At 42.6% G+C, this 17407-nt stretch overlaps 2 protein-coding genes across 6 annotated transcripts in view; both read right to left on the bottom strand.

The window, feature by feature from the left end:
* Nucleotides 1–276: 276 nt before the first annotated feature.
* On the bottom strand, nt 277–4692 carry LOC121537542 (aquaporin-4). 2 transcript variants are annotated; one of them, XM_041845150.1, is made up of 6 exons: nt 4516–4692; nt 1936–2130; nt 1633–1794; nt 1231–1395; nt 912–992; nt 277–591 (listed from the first exon to the last, which is right to left on the bottom strand). In XM_041845150.1, the coding sequence occupies exons 1-6, from the start codon at nt 4528–4530 to the stop codon at nt 376–378; spliced, it is 834 nt and encodes a 277-aa protein (XP_041701084.1). In that variant the 5' UTR covers nt 4531–4692; the 3' UTR covers nt 277–375. The 2 variants fall into 2 exon arrangements, with proteins under 2 accessions (XP_041701084.1, XP_041701085.1); XM_041845151.1 differs by having other exon boundaries at nt 1936–2127.
* Nucleotides 4693–8275: 3583 nt separating this feature from the next.
* The window catches only part of LOC121538531 (bromodomain adjacent to zinc finger domain protein 2A-like), a 46039-nt gene continuing 36907 nt past the window's right edge, over nt 8276–17407 (bottom strand). For 3 of the 4 annotated variants that reach the window (XM_045207201.1, XM_045207200.1, XM_045207202.1), the window contains 6 exons: nt 16760–17043; nt 16392–16527; nt 16004–16150; nt 11188–11459; nt 9283–9426; nt 8276–9136 (listed from right to left, as the gene is read on the bottom strand). In XM_045207201.1, the coding sequence (XP_045063136.1) occupies nt 8977–9136; nt 9283–9426; nt 11188–11459; nt 16004–16150; nt 16392–16527; nt 16760–17043 (1143 nt within the window). In that variant the 3' untranslated portion in view covers nt 8276–8976. The remainder of the gene's footprint in view (nt 9137–9282; nt 9427–11187; nt 11460–16003; nt 16151–16391; nt 16528–16759; nt 17044–17407) is intronic. The other variant, XM_045207203.1, reaches the window with a different exon arrangement.

The following is a 17407-nucleotide window of genomic DNA, read 5'->3' as shown; positions in this document are numbered from 1 at the left end:
CTCAAGGATGATCAAAGGACATTTAATGCACTTGAGTGTCATAGCAAAGAGGTGTGAATACTTATGTAAATGAGATATTTATGCATTTCATTTTCAACAAATTTGTAAAAAACTTCTAAAAACATGTTTTCACTTTATCATTATGGGGTATTGTATGTAGATAGGTAAGAAAAAAATATATTGAATCCATTTTGAATTCAGGCTGTCACACAACAAAATGTGGAATAAGTCGAGGTGTATGAATACTTTCTGAAGGCAATGTAGCTCATTATTTGAATAATTTATTTTATACAGTCATTATTGCTCATCTTTATCAAGGGTGTCAATAATTTCGGACCACACTGTATATTGTTGTGTAGCATGATGTGTCCCTTTCTAGTTTTGCTCCTGTTTGTTGACCTGCTTAGCCCTCATGGCGGTCTGGGTGACGGTGGACAGGGAGGACCGGGACACGCTGGTTACCTCCACCATCTCTATGTCCTTACAGGTCAGACACGCAACCAGCTTCTGCCTCGATGCACTGGGGGCAAAGAAGAACTCATGGGACACCCCGGCCAGCACTGCACCCAGCACCGGCCCAATCCAGTACACCTGGGGTAGGGGGAGGGGTGGGTGAGGAGGGGGAGAGAGAATGGTTAGGACTGATGGAGACATGGATAGAAGAGAGAGGGAAAAAGCTGAAGGGAGGGAGGGAGGGAGGGAGGGAGGAGAGCAAGAGGGCGAGGGGGAGGAAGGGAGGGAGGGAGGGAGGGAGGGAGAGCAAGAGGGCGAGGGGGAGGGAGGGAGGGAGGGAGGGAGAGCGAGAGAGAGAGAGAGAGAGATAGAGAGAGAAAGAGAGAGAGAGAGAGAGAATGTGTTCGGTATGCAGTTCAAGGTGATATTGTGACTGTAATAGATGTGGAGGGTCTTACCCAGTGGTTTTCCCAGAAGCCAGTGATGATGGCTGGACCCAGGGAACGTGCCGGGTTCATACTGCCTCCAGAGAACCGACCCTAAGGGGACCACAACACACACAAACCCAATGATTAAAGCATAGTACAGTAAAGTAAGTAAAGTAAACTGAACTAAACTACACTACACTACACTAAACTACACTACAATACACTACACAAAACAACACTAATAAACGAAACTATACTATTAAACTAAACTACACTCAACTACACTAAAGTATTAAATTATACTAAATTAAACTAGAGATAAGAGGAATCAGACGTGAACAGTTCTGACCCCGATGAGCACGCCTGCACTGAGAGAGAAGCCGATGGCCAGGTTCCCTGGTTCTGTGTTCTCCCTCCGACGGTGGTCCTCCACGGAGAACACAGTGAAGACCAGCTGGAACGTTGACAGAAGCTCCATCCCTAGAGCCTGGGCCGCATTCACCTCCAGAGGAACCTAGAATTGGAGGAGGGGGTAAAGGAGGAGGAGGAGGAGGAGGAGGATGTGGGGGAGGAGGAGGATGAGGAGGAGGAGGATGTGGGGGAGGAGGAGGAGGAGGAGGATGTGGGGGAGGAGGAGGAGGAGGATGTGGGGGAGGAGAAGGGTTCCAAGTGAAACAAAAAGTCAAAAAGAGTAACAGTACAGGTCCATGATTAGATTTAGACCACCACCTCCTTTCACACACACACTGACCCTGCTGACGAAGCAGTCTGCAGTGGTTTTGAGGGGCAGGGCGAGGTAGAGAGCCCCGGCCCCCAGGGAGGCCCCCAGACACTGGGCTCCCACGTACACCAGGGCCCTCACCAGGTCCAGCCTCCGCGTGGCCAACAGAGACAGGGTAACTGCTGGGTTCACCTGCACCATGATAGAGAGAGGCATAGAGGTAAAATAGTCAATCAATCATAGTGATCAATTTACAGTAATTCTGTGGAGAAAGGTTAGAGACACACACATGCATACAGACACACAACCATAAGTCCAGAAAGGCAGGTTCACCTGTGCTCCGCTGATCTCTCCAAAGCAGTGTCCTAGGGCAACAGCCACCATGCCTGCTGCCAGGGCTGGGTAGAGGGGCCCCGTGGAGGCCTCTCCAGGGCCCGGCACAGAGGCCCCCAGAACAGCACTCACAAACACCAGGGAACCCAGCAGCTCGGCCAGCATGGCACGCCAGAACTCACGACTACGCAACTCCTCAGGGAGAGGGAACAGAGGCACGTTTTTATCCTCCTGAGACACAGCAATTCACTTTTGTCCTCTCTAGTGGACAGCTCTTGTCCGTATCTCTGAGGCCATACAAGCCACTGTATTAAGTCCTGTTGTCCCTTTGAGAGGACATTCTGGGCTTTTCAATGATATCACATATGTGGGGGTGTGACCTTGACAACTTTATCTTCCTGGTTCTTTAAAAAATGTCTGCCGTCAAAATGTGCACATTTTATGGAAATTAGAAAATAAGTGTGTGTAATTATTAATTATAATTTTTGTGAGTTTGATATTCAAATTGTTTCTAGAAAGAAAATATATCAGGAATAGTTAAGTGAGTTGTCAGGACAGTGTAATAATATTTTCACATTAAATAAGAGCTAAAGAAGAGCTTATCAAGAAATGTCCTCTGTAGTCGACACCCCGATGCCACAACTACAGTGGCTTGCGAAAGTATTCACCCCCTTGGCATTTTTCCTATTATGTTGCCTTACAACCTGGAATTGAAATTGATTTTTGGGGGGGTTTGTATCATTTGATTTACACAACATGCCTACCACTTTGAAGATGCAAAATATTTTTTTTTGTGAAACAAACAAGAAGAAAGACAAAAAAACAGAAAACTTGAGCGTGCTTAACTATTCATTCCTTCAATTCTGACCAGTTTCCCAGTCCCTGCCGATGAAAAACCTCCCCACAGCATGATGCTGCCAACACCATGCTTCACTGTGGGGATGATGTTCTCGGGGTGATGAGAGGTGTTGGGTTTGCGCCAGACATAGCGTTTTCCTTGAGGGCCAAAAAGCTCAATTTTAGTCTCATATGACCAGAGTACCTTCTTCCATATGTTTGGGGAGTCTCCCATATGCCTTTTGGCGAACACCAAACGTGTTTGCTTATTTTTTTCTTGAAGCAATGGCTTTTTTCTGGCCACTCTTCCATAAAAGCCCAGCTCTGTGGAGTGTACGGCTTAAAGTGGTCCTATGGACAGATACTCCAATCTCCGCTGTGGAGCTTTGCAGCTCCTTCAGGGTTATCTTTGATCTCTTTGTGGCCTCTCTGATTAATGCCCTCCTTGCCTGGTCTATGAGTTTTGGTGGGCGGCCCTCTCTTGGCAGGTTTGTTGTGGTGCCATATTCTTTCAATTTTTTAATAATGGATTTAATGGTGCTCTGTAGAATGTTCAAAGTTTCTGATATTTTTTTATAACCCAACCCTGATCTGTACTTCTCCAAAACTTTGTCCCTGACCTGTTTGGAGAGCTCCTTGGTCTTCATGGTGCCACTTGCTTGGTGGTGCCCCTTGCTTAGTGGTGTTGCAGACTCTGGGGCCTTTCAGAACAGGTGTATATATACTGAGATCATGTGACACTTAGATTGCACACAGGTTAACTTTATTTAACTAATTATGTGACTTCTGAAAGTAATTGGTTGCACCAGATCTTATTTAGGGGCTTCATAGCAAAGGGGGTGAATACATATGCACGCACCACTTTTCCGTTATTTCTTTTTTATAATTTTGTGAAACAAGTTATTTATTTCATTTCATTTCACCAATTGGGACTATGTTGTGTATGTCCATTACATGAAATCCAAATAAAAATCCATTTAAATTACAGGTTGTAAGGCAACAAATAGGAAAAGGGGGATGAATACTTTGCAAGGCACTGTATGTTTTTCATGTACTATACCCATTGACTGTAATGTAAAAAATAAACATGTTTATGTCCTAACGACCACTACAGAGGACAATAAAAGATAACTATATATATTTTTAAAATAATCTTAAGGTTTTTTTCTCAGGAGGATATAGCATTAAACTACTATTGTCAATACCATATCAAACCCAGTGTCTTGAATATAAATATATGAGTACTATTAGCATGCTAACCAACCCACGGCTCTCTGATAATTCCCTTTCGGCTCATCTCATCCTGAACACTTATCATTAGATTATGGTAGATGTGGGCACTATCCAAATCAAATGGCCTAGCAGGTTATAGTCAAGTTATGGTACTAATCTGAGGATTGATCATTATCAATGTCTGAAGAGACCTTACCGCCATGTTGATCAAAGGTTCAGGTTATTAAAATCACTTGACTAGTTGCCTGATAATGTCCAATCACTTCTTGCCAACCGGTGGTAAAACCAAGCAGTTTTTTTTATACACACACAGCCACACTCTCACAAGGCTGTCATTGTAAATCATATAATTGGTTCTCTTGGACCAACATTAGTTAATTACAGGTGAAGTAAGATATAGGAAAAGTAAGCATCTATGTAGGGTTTATGAAAACTTTATGAATGTTCGATAAAGCTTTATAAGTTGTGATATAAGTAGGAAGGAAAAGTAAAACATTTTTTTTAACTCACCTCACGCAGTGTCATGTTGAGCAGGTTGAGTGCGTAGTTATCTGTCTTTCTGTCCGTCCGTCTGTTTCTGTCCTTCTGTCCTGTTGATCTGCGGGATCCTTTTCTCTGTCTGCCTGTCTCTACTTCTGTCCGTGTGTTTCGTCTGTGTGACTGGTCTTTCCCCGAAGGAGCGTCTGAGTGGCCCTACCACAACACAAGAGGACTGCCCCCCTCTCTATCCCCCTCCTCACCCCTCTCTCTCACCCCTCCTTACACTGACCCCCCTCCTACCTGTGTGTTATGAATTAGGTGGAATGATTGTCAAGTGTGTTTGGTCACCACTGACAGTCCCCCTCCCCCAGTATGAGGCTATGTTCCCCAGGCGAGGGCTTCTCCTCCTGGGCTGAGCTCAGCTGGAGTGTCCCGAGCACCTGGCACACATCATAGCTCCTCGGACTCATTTTCATATCAATGACACTGAGGAGAGGCCCATTACTGAGTAGAGATGGAGAGAGCTAGAGGAGCCATTTCATGAACAGGCCATATCATTTCCAAACACAATTACAGCATCCACATTATGGGATGAATTGATCAGCAACTGTATATGGGTACAGTTTGACTCGATCCAACCACAAGGTCAATCTATCACACATATTGTATTCAATACTTTTTTGAATGATTGATAGCTGTAACAAAGTTATCACGTTGGCATAGAGAAACAGAGGCAGAGAGAGAGAGATAGAGACTGCAGTGATAGTGGGATGAGTGCAGGGGTATCTGATTGAAGGACAGTGAAAGGTTGACCATGACGTCACAATCCTTCCACACGGAAGAGAACTGAACACTTTACTGGGATTAAAAAGGGACAAAAGATTCTATCTAATCTCAAGTTTATCTTCAATTATCTAATATCTAACTGTTCCATCTCCCACGCACCATGGCATCTCCTCCCACCCCTCCTTTTTTCTCTTTCATTAACCTACTTGTGAGGTGCCATTGGAATCGCCATGGAGACAGTCTCTTTCATGATGCAGTTGCCATGGCGCTTATTGTGATGCTGGCTCAGTTGATGCTTTTTTTCATCCTCTTTGATAGGAAACAAATATCCCTGTGAAGATCCTCCCTAAAGAAACACACAAAGAGTTCCTGTGTTTTAACATTCACAATGTATTTACCTTTTTGGGGTATTTGATAACCATTCTATAAAAATGTTCCTTGCAATAAAGTCAAGACATGAACCAAATTGCACGTCCATGAGTCTCAAGTTGTGACGTGTGTGCAACAGGCTGTGACAGTTTTGATTGGAACTCATTGATCAAACGGATCAGGCTTAAATGATGCCAAGATGACACTAGATAACACCTCTTCCCAGTGGGTGACCTGGCTGATATATGGGTGTTTGGGGGACAAGAGGGGACCGTACGAGGTCAATGGCCAAGAGAAGCCCCCTAGGCTTCAGGGGCCCACTCTGTACAAGACCCGGTCCAGAATGAACTGGTTGGGGGAGCAGTAGCATGCCCCATTATGGGGTGGATTACCCCCCTCCCCGGGCGCTGTTATCCCCCTTTTGTGGAGCTAAGCCCCCGTGTGGGGCAGGATGGGTGGGGTCAAGCAGTGGAACCCGCTGGCTGGGGAGTTTTCAGTCCCCTCCACCCAGAGTGCTGACATTGACACAACCACACACAGCCATTCACACAACCACGCACACACACACAAAACCCCACTCAGACCTCTAACTGGTTGCCACTAAAACCCCTCGCAAAGTGCCAGCTAAGGGATACGAGGGAGCGAGGCCATCCACCAATCCCAGAACAGAGAGCGCACGGATAGTGTCGAAAGTATTTGAAGGGTTACACCGCTATCTTCCGCTGCTATAGCATCAACTTCTAAATGATCAGCACACACACCTATATTGGTTTCTGTGTGAAAGGTGGAATTGAGACCTCTTCCCCATTTAAGAAGGGGAAGTCCAGCTGGCGACGACAGGAGGGCCTTCCCTGCAGCATGTGCTACAGACAGGGATCACCAGGGTACTGAGGTGTATATAGGGTTGTCTGTGAGTGTGTACAGCGCCGGTCTTACACCTCCATTCAAGTGGAGGCTACTGTACTAGCCTGCTTCTGTGATTTAATCAAATACATCAAAAGGAGATTGAAATGAGGACCCAGGGACAGTTGGAGTGTCGTCGCTCTACTATATGTGTTTTTTATTCAACTCACAGTACATTCTACACGTGTTACATCACCTCGATACAACATGGTCTTGTAATACGTCCTCTTAAAAATGATAGATTGGTCCTAAAAATATAGAAAGGAACTAATTTAAAGTCACAAAAACTGTACATTATTAAAAATTCACTGAACACAACATTTGGTTTTATTTTCATGTCTTTTCTTTTTTTTATATAGAAAAAAGAACGTCCCTTTTGTGTAGCAAGGAACACAAAAATGCATTTCCTATCGACTGGTTTCAGTTCAGTGTAAGAAGCTTTAAATAAAACCCGGATTGCGGAGTATCGTCCTGCCACCTTCATACCTTTTCCCATAACACACCAACTATGCCACGCTTTGGAGCGCAGTGGCCCCTTTTCAGAGAAAACATTTATTCATAAAAGGAACGTGACGTTAGATAAATGTGCACATACTTGTATAGAAGCCTTTTTTCAGTACGAGTCAAGAACAACATTTTTCTCCTAACACACAAGCTATGCCTGTTCTCTACTGCCAAGCTGCAGAAACCTACAAGCAAAAAAAACTCAATGCACATTTCCTGTTATTCTGCAGTATTCAGAAAGAGAAGAAGGGTTACAGCATCTCCCCAACTTGAAAGTTATTAAGCTTGGGGGTGGGGGTATGATTTCTTGTTTTAGAAGCACAGGCCTCTGTTTCTACATTAATTTCAAATTGATTGAACATTTTCAGTGTTTACCAAATACCTGTTAAGATCCTTTAAACTTAGTGATAAAAAACCATCTGCATTCTGAGAAATATTGAGTGACAATTTTCCATAATATCAAAAAATTATTCCCATGAAAGGATGTCGCTAAAAACATGACATTTTGTTACGGAACAGCAAACCAATAATATTTCAGCAGCTTGCTAGTTTTCTGCACAATTTCACCAATATGGTAAGCTGCAACACAAAGCGAACAGTGTTTTAAACAGAGGTTTAAAATGGCGGTAGCGTCTTTTCAGTCCTATTCACACAGTCTATGGACACACTTCACCTGACAATTCCCATTGCTGTGACTACCGGTCTTTGTTGTGATTATGGAGCAGTGGGGAAAACCCAGTGTCCTTCACACAGCAGCAGGATAGGTGTGTGTCTGAGGGAGAGTGTGTGTGTGAGTTAGGGGTTGGATTACGTTACACAATGTAAGAAAATCTAATAATGTGACAGTCTTCAGAGAAAAAAACTATCCTTTCCATTTCGTTTTACTGGCCTTTTCATAAATCGTCTAGACATCTCAACTATGGAGCCTGTACACATTCACTACAAGCTATTGCTATTAAATAATCCCAGCTATTGTAATCTTTATATATATCTATATCTATATCTATATATATATATATATATATATATATATATATATATATATATATACTATATATATATATATATCTATATATATATATATATATATATATTCTATATCTATATCTATATATATATATAGATATATATATATCTATATATATATATATATATCTATATATATATAGATATATATATATATAGATATATATATATATATATATATATATATATATGATATATATATAGATATATATATAGATATATATAGATATATAGACTATATAATAAAAATATATTGAGAAAAATTGCTTCTAGGCTTAAGACCACACATTACATTTCCATTGAACAGTTAAGAGAGGATCCAATCCCAAAGTGTTTAAGTGAGTTCAGAGAGAGAACCTTAGGGTTTTGATCCATTTGTGGTCGAAACGAGGTCAGTGCATGTCCGGTCTGCAGCGAAGCGGTCGCATTGGTCTGGCAGACCTCCTGACCGCGACCATGACAGAGGGCAGAGTTTGAGAACCAATCAACTCAGGCCCTCAGACCCTCCTCCCGCCCCCAGAGTAAGGAATGGACCAATACCGTGGTCTTGTTATGAGACGAGGAGTGTGGCTTAGGAGAGAATGCAACGACAGCAGAATTCCAAACAGGTGGTCAGGTGCAGAAGTGAGGGTGCAGTGGGAGGGCGGGAGGGAAGGAAGAAGGTGTAGCTCAGACACATCCCCCTCTCTCTCATCCAGAGAATTTCAACCCAACAGGGTAACTAACGTTAGAGGTTTTAAAAAGGAAAAACAAGAACGACAGACAAATAACCAAATCTATACATCTCTATACAGAGCTGAAGGAGACTCCAGCCCAGACAGTCTTAGTAGTAATGGAGAGAGTCAGCCAATGGGGTTAGGGCGCTGTCCTTGGCCCCACCCCCAGCACAAGCGCCCTGGGCTCCTATTTGTCCTTGCTCTCGTAGAACTCGGCCCAGCGGTTCTCGAAGAAGAGCTTCATGGAGTGTCCGGCCATGCCCACCTCGGACGTGTCCTCGTTGAACTGCTCGCAGTTGTTGAACACCAGATGGGCGTCCGCTGCAAACTCCTCACAGCTGCAGTACCTGGGAGCAGGGGAGGAGAGGGGAAAAAGACAGGTCAAATATAAGGTTACAGGTTTTCAGTAACATTGTGGAAAATGAAAGGAACCGGCCTCCTGGGTCATGTCGTAGACTGACACACAGACAGAGAGTGAAGGAGTGCCCTGTACCCTCCCTGTAGCAGCCTCTCCCTCATGGTGAGGAAGTCCATCGGGTTCTTGATGATGCGTCGGTAGCCAGGCACCATGCGGGGGTTGACTGGCTCCAGGAAGGGCCAGGCGTCAGCGTGAGACTCCATCTCCATAAGGATGATTCTACACACAAACACACAACACGCCAGTTAGAACTGGTCCTACAGAAACCAGTGTAACACTGTGACAAGAACTGATCTGAGGTCAGTAATGGAATCTCGTGGTCCTACAGTGAGGGAAAAAAGTATTTGATCCCCTGCTGATTTTGTACGTTTGCCCACTGACAAAGACATGATCAGTCTATAATTTTAATGGTAGGTTTATTTGAACAGTGAGAGACAGAATAACAACAACAAAATCCAGAAAAACGCATGTCAAAAATGTTATAAATTGATTTGCATTTTAATGAGGGAAATAAGTATTTGACCCCTCTGCAAAACATGACTTAGTACTTGGTGGCAAAACCCTTGTTGGCAATCACAGAGGTCAGCGTTTCATGTAGTTGGCCACCAGGTTTGCACACATCTCAGGAGGGATTTTGTTCCACTCCTCTTTGCAGATCTTCTCCAAGTCATTAAGGTTTCGAGGCTGACGTTTGGCAACTCAAACCTTCAGCTCCCTCCACAGATTTTCTATGGGATTAAGGTCTGGAGACTGGGTAGGCCACTCCAGGACCTTAATGTGCTTCTTCTTGAGCCACTCCTTTGTTGCCTTGGCCGTGTGTTTTGGGTCATTGTCATGCTGGAATACCCATCCACGACCCATTTTCAATGCCCTGGCTGAGGGAAGGAGGTTCTCACCCAAGATTTGACGGTACATGGCCCCGTCCATCGTCCCTTTGATGCGGTGAAATTGTCCTGTCCCTTTAGCAGAAAAACACCCCCAAAGCATAATGTTTCCACCTCCATGTTTGAGGGTGGGGATGATGTTCTTGGGGTCATAGGCAGCATTCCTCCTCCTCCAAACACGGCGAGTTGAGTTGATGGCAAAGAGCTCGATTTTGGTCTCATCTGACCACAGCACTTTCACCCAGTTCTCCTCTGAATCATTCAGATGTTCATTGGTAAACTTCAGACGGGCCTGTATATGTGCTTTCTTGAGCAGGGGGACCTTGCGGGCGCTGCAGGATTTCAGTCCTTCACAGCGTAGTGTGTTACAAATTGTTTTCTTGGTGACTATGGTCCCAGCTGCCTTGAGGTCATTGACAAGATCCTCCCGTGTAGTTCTGGGCTGATTCCTCACCGTTCTCATGATCATTGCAACTCCACGAGGTGAGATCTTGCATGGAGCCCCAGGCCGAGGGAGATTGACAGTTATTTTGTGTTTCTTCCATTTGCGAATAATCACACCAACTGTTGTCACCTTCTCACCAAGCTGCTTGGCGATGGTCTTGTAGCCCATTCCAACCTTGTGTAGTTCTACAATCTTGTCCCTGACATCCTTGGAGAGCTCTTTGGTCTTGGCCATGGTGGAGAGTTTGGAATCTGATTGATTGATTGCTTCTGTGGACAGGTGTCTTTTATACAGGTAACAAGCTGAGATTAGGAGCACTCCCTTTAAGAGTGTGCTCCTAATCTCAGCTCGTTACCTGTATAAAAGACACCAGGGAGCCAGAAATCTTTCTGATTGAGAGGGGGTCAAATACTTATTTCCCTCATTAAAATGCAAATCAATTTATAACATTTTTGACATGCGTTTTTCTGGATTTTTTTGTTGTTATTCTGTCTCTCACTGTTCAAATAAACCTACCATTAAAATTATAGACTGATAATTTCTTTGTCAGTGGGCAAACGTACAAAATCAGCAGGGGATCAAATACTTTTTTCCCTCACTGTATAACGACTAACACTGTGAGGAGATAACTGATCTAAAGGTCAGACTCACTCGCAGTAGGTGAGGTCAGGCTGGTTGCGGGTGGTCATGCGGCGGCGCTTGGCAGGCGAGAAGCCCGTCGTGCCTCCCCCGTCTCCCGAGTAACGGGAGGAGGAGGATGAGGCAGGGCCACCGTCCTTATGTCGCATTGCCATGCCATCAACGCCGCGTCTGCTGGGCACCGTCTCCTCGTCAGAACTGTCGTCTTCGTACCTCCTCTTCTTCACCCGGGTCCTCTGCTTGGAGGAGCGCTGGCTGCTACGTGGTGACTCACCGTCACTCACCTTATAAACATCAACAGGACACAGTGAGTAAATAACGGCCCTGGGGAAAGGTTAAGGAGGACTCTTTACAGAGTAGCAGGTTTTGAAGGAGAGGAGGGCCTAAGTTAACCTGGCTGACGCGCGACCCACGTGACTACACAGCGAGCTGTGGGTAGAGAAGCTGGTATTAGCAAGACTAGGCCTAAGGGACTCACTGCTACTGACAGTATTATGGTTTAATAATGGTTCAGTTTCAAATGAAATTCGCCAAACCGACAGGGCAGACAATTGGTTGGGTCAACGTTTAGATGTCGTTTCATTATATATTATTATTGTAACGACATTGCATCCATGTGGCTTTTTGGTTGAATTTTCAAAAAGTTACTAGCTTCTCAATCTGCAACATTCTGAATGTATCACTGTTCTGAACCCCACCCCCTGATTAGAGGCTCGGCAGACTTTACATATTGGAACAAAACGAAACTCAACCCAGTACGTGAATGTCGTTTTTCATCACAAAATGGGCGGCTCCTTGTAGTACGTAGGCCTGCCTACCTCACTTTCAACTCAGTTTTGCTCCGCTCAAATTTTGAAAGGGGCTTTTTCAAATCTCTGGAGCAGCTGATATCTACCTTCATCTGGAATAGCAAACCTCCCAGAATCAAAAAAACTAACGCTTCAAATAAACCACTCAGAAAGTGGTTTAGCGTAACCCAATTTCATATTCTATTATTGGGCTGCCAACATTCAGAAACTCACATTTTGGCTTCATGCCCCTGAGACCGACTGGTGCCTTCTAGAAGCTTGGTCCTGCCGCCTTCCTCTCTCTCTTCCCTTGTTAGCTCCACTAGACCATTACAGCATCCAAATTTACTTCTAATTCGGTTGTAGTTTCTTCTCTTAAAATCTGGACACAGTTTGGGAACCATTTTGGTTTTAAAGGCCCCTCTGTACTGGGACCCATTTGCAACAAAATATTTCTTCCCCCCTTCATCTTTGGATTCTGCCTTTTGTATGTGGAAAAGCAAAGGCTTGATAAGCTTTAAAGACCTTTATGAAAATGATGTCCTCTGCAGTTGTAACGATCATCTCTCTACCCTTCCCACTGAATGAACAATTACTACACTTTAAGTATAAACAATTACATTTAGCTATAACCTTTCTGATTTGTCTCCCATACAGTTAAGATTGAGAATGATACAGTTAGTTGACCTAGCATCTATGGCAATAGATACACTATTCCTTCTAATATGACTAGTAAGATTACCTGAACAATTTATTCACACTTATCTTCTACTCTTTTTATTTGTCTTTCCTTTAAAAAAAAGCTATTTCTATTATATATATTAAAAAATAACTTATTTAAAAATACTATTATAGAGAGTTTTATACATTGTTTTCCTTTTATGCAGATGTCTATTTTCTATGCATCACCCTTCTGACCCCTCCCCCCTGGTTAGAGGCTCGGCACACTTTACGTATTGGAACAAAACGAAACTCAACGCTGTACGTGAATGTCGTTTTTCTTCACAAAATGGGCGGCTCATTTATGACATGAAGATATTAATAGTTTTCTAAACAACATGTATGCACCTTACATTAATAGTATTTTTTTTTATGGGGTGGAAAGGAGGGTGGGACTGGGGTAGGTGGGTTGTAGCTGTTCTTTGTAAAAAAAAAATATATATATATATAACAAATCTGCAATAGAAAAATATTTTTAAAAGAATAATTTGGAAACTGAACAGATAATTCCTTGCGCTGCGGTGGGGGCAATGTTGTGTAGACAATGAAGCTGTATTTTACCACCAAACTTGCTTGGTTGAAATGGAAGCAAAACAAACTATTTGCTTCCTGTTTCGGCACAAGTTGTTTAACAAAATTATTAACTTTACATCTACAAATTTAAACTGCAAAAAAAAATAAGCAGTGGTGTAAAATACTTAAGTAAAAATACTTTAAAGTACTACTTAAGTAGTTTTTTGGGGTATATGTGTTTACTATTTATATTTTTGAAAACCTTTACTTCACTACATTCCTTAAGAAAATGAAGCACTTTTTACTCCATACATTTTTCATGACACCCTAAAGTACTCATTACATTTTCAATACTTAGCAGGACAGGAAAATTGTCAAATTCACACACCTATCAAGAGAATATCTCTTGTCATCTGTACGGCCTCTGATCTGGTGGACTCACTAAACACAAATGCTTCGTTTGTAAATTACGTCAGTGTTGGAGTGTGCCCCTGGCTATCAGTAAATAAAAAAAACAAGAAAATGGTGTGATCTGGTTTGCTTAATATAAGGAATTTGAAATGATTTATACTTTTACTTTTGATACTTAAGTATATTAAAAACCAAATATATTTATAGACTTTTACTCAAGTAGTATTTTACTGGGTGACTTTCACTTAAGTCATTTTCTATTAAGGTATCTTTACTTTACTCAAGTATGACAAAATGGTACTTTTTCCACCACTGAAAATAAGTACCAGTGTTGCTACAAATCTGTGAAAACAAAAGTGATGAAAGTATAAACGCTGTTCCTTGATCTTCTCTATAGGCTATGCATCAAATACATCGCCTATTTTGCTTACATAACCAAATATAATCTCAGCGACTGTTCAAACAATAAACCAAACAACATTGTAGCCTTATTAGAATCCCCCCCCCAAAATATATTTTGTTTAGAAGTAATAACTATTTGACACGGTTGATCATGAAATATTATTTTCTAAATTATATTATTACGGTTTTCATGATTATACATATAATTGCCTATATAGTTATGTTTATGATAAAGAAAAATGTGTTTATGCAAACGGCTGTGCATCTACCAGGGTCAAAATATCCTGTGGCGTGCCAATGACAATTGGATCTTTTTTATTCCCAATCTATATCAATGACATTGCTGCTGTGTCTTCTACCGTACTTCCCATTCTCTTTGCTGATGATACCAATTTGATTTTACCACACAATAATTTTGAATCACTAATTAATGAAGCCAACTCAGTCATGGCCACATTTTCTGAATGGTTCCAGATAAACAAATTCACTTTAAATGCTAACAAATCCAACTTTATTGTATTCACTAGTAAGAATAATAAATATTTTTTATTTTTTTTTAAGCCAGAATCTCAATAGGTGGGAATGAAATGGAACAAGTCACATCCACTAGATTCCTCTGAGTTTTAATTGATGAAAAGTTATCCTGGAAAGATCATATTCAATTTGACTGCAGCAAAGTGATGAAATCTGTTGGTATCATCAGAAAGATTAGTGGTTTGCTTGCTAACTCTATACTATAGCTTCATTTACCCATATCTCATTTACTGGCCAGTACATACAGTATGCCTCCTACCTACACAAATTACTCATTATACAAAATAAATTCTTAAGACTAGCCACCTCCTAATTACCTGGCTCCATCTGCACCTTTATTTAAGAAACTCAATATCTTGTCAATTTACGACATTCATGTACGCTAATTATGCACTTTCATCTACAAATACTCATACCTCACAGACCGTTTACCTAAACCCTTCAATGGATTCTTCCAGGTTGATTCTGAAATCAATCTATATAATTATCTTCACATTTCCAAAACATCATCCCTCAATAACTTCTGGGGGTCAGCCTGATGAACCAAACTACTCAATAATCTCCTCCTTATAGCTTAACTCTCACACACTCACATGCACACACACATTTAAACAAAACAAATTTATATATTTTTTTGTTTGTTTGTTGTTGTTTTGTTTTGTTTTGTTTGTTGTTGTTGTGATTACTGATCAATTCATTTATACTTAGTAGGTTTTGTTATCTGTTTTATCAAACCTTTTTTATTTTTGTACTTATGTATTGTATATCGTTTTTTTGTGGTGTGGTTTTCATATAAGCCCTTAGGCTTCCAACCACCCTGCACATCGTTTATTTTAATTGAATTTTATTTTTTTATCTGTATTGTTGTCTATCACTTATTTTCTTTGGTGCAAATAAATACAACTAAATTAAACTAAAACTATGTGATTCTAGGTTATTTTAAAAGGGTAAAAACAGCTGTTAGCCATGTGCTTTTACTACATGAGCAAAAATTATGACATTCTATTTTTAGCTTAGATGGGAGCGAATACATTCAAGCAGCATATCAAACTGGGATATTGTTGTAGGTCACAATGTTGTAGGTTACAATTTTGTAGGTTATAATGTTGTAGGTTAGCCAGGGCATAATTCTTTATTATAAATCAGATTATTTCACATGGTGATTTGGGAAGCTAAAAGGCTAGCTAGCTTGCTGTTTCTAGCCAGCTAGCTAGCAAGGGAAGACAAGAAAATCACTGCTATCGCCCGTGTGAATGTTGCTATTTGGGAGTCTAGGAACGCATGGACCAGCGAAGTATCACGTTACCAAAAGGTATACATTGATCCCCAAAAATCTGACTCTGGCAAACGCAGGCACGCCCTTTAAACTACGGAGTAAGCTGTGGATCGCCCTTTAGGTGACCAGTGACCACTGCTGTGGTCCATAAGGGTAGCCGAGCAGAGCCACAGTCAGTCCTCACCTTGGAGACACAGGTGGGGCAGAACCAGTCCCCCTCTGGCACCTGGGTGACCTTTGGCCTCAGGCAATACATGTGGCAGCCGCGGTCACAGCCGTCACACAGCAGCAGGTACTCATCATTATCCCCCTTCCTGCACACTTGACACGTCTACAACAACAAACCAACACACAGGTAGTCTTTAAGACAAACTTTCTGTTGCTGTCTTTCAGACTATGATAATATACTACATGTGTTTACTGGAAGCTGCTTTGGATCAAAGTGTCTGCTAAAGGGTCTCATCAGCAAATGTTCTATATTGCTTGTTTCACCTACATCCATCCCTCCCTTTATAACAATGGTTTCTATTCTCAGTGTACATATTGAGCATTGCTAGTGGGTTTGTCCTCACCACTTTGACCACGGATCTCTCCCAGGCGATGGCCTTCTCCAGCTGCAGCAGACACAGACACAGCTGGGGGGCGCTCCGACAGCGGTCCAGGGCCTGACGCCATGTCCGCAACCTGGAGGTGATCTCACTCTCCAGACTGGAGAGAGAGAGAGAGGGGGAGGAAGAGATTACAGAAACAGGGGTTAATAAACACAATTAAGAGCTGAAGTGAGAAAAAGGTTTAAATCGCTCTGAAGTGCTTTGAGCAATTAGACGAAATGCTACACAAATCGAATCCATCCTATTCTGACTAAATCACGCTCCCGTCCACTCCACCCTTTCCAACCTCTGACCCCTAGCCTGACTTCGACCCTGTCCCTTCCTCTCACCTCATGACGTCCATCTGGCCCATCTGGCTCTCCTCGGGGGTGAGGGGGGCGAGACGCACCACCTCGGCCAGGTTCCAGAGGGGCTCCTTCAGGTAGCGCCGGTCGATGTTCCTCTCCAGGTTGGCCAGGCGAAGCACTGCCAGGTCCAGCGGGTGGCTGGCCACGCGGGGCAGGTCCGACCACTCCTTCTTGGTCCGCACGATCCAGTCGTCCCGGGGGTCGGCGTCATGCTCGTAGTACTGCAGGTCGTCACGCGTGGAGTCCGCCTCTGGGACCGTGTAGGGCTGAGGGGACGGAGGAGAATGACAGAAAATATTATATTACAGTTCTCGACAACCAAAAAGCAGTTAGCAAAGGACTTTGAAGCTAGAGAAAGACTCAAAGGGTTGTGAGGTAAGGTAAGCGACATCAAACGACACATTTTCTACACCGCAAACTAATTAAGAAACATTACAGCAGGCCCCTAAAAAGGACAGAGGCAGGGTGAATATGAGGAGCATAGAGACAGACAGCTCTTACTTCAAACAGTTAGGAGCAGGGGTGTTAAAGTGAGAATTCTACACATTATCTGACATTTGGGATGTCTCCATGTCATTTTAAGAGGTGTAGGAAAAGCGGAATTGTGAATGAAAGAATTCTAAAGGAAAA

Source organism: Coregonus clupeaformis, chromosome 24, assembly GCF_020615455.1.
Source record: "Coregonus clupeaformis isolate EN_2021a chromosome 24, ASM2061545v1, whole genome shotgun sequence".
In the NCBI taxonomy this organism is placed as follows: Eukaryota; Metazoa; Chordata; class Actinopteri; order Salmoniformes; family Salmonidae; genus Coregonus; species Coregonus clupeaformis.
The sequence above is the reverse complement of the archived record's forward strand: the minus strand, read 5'-3'. Positions and strand labels throughout refer to the sequence as shown.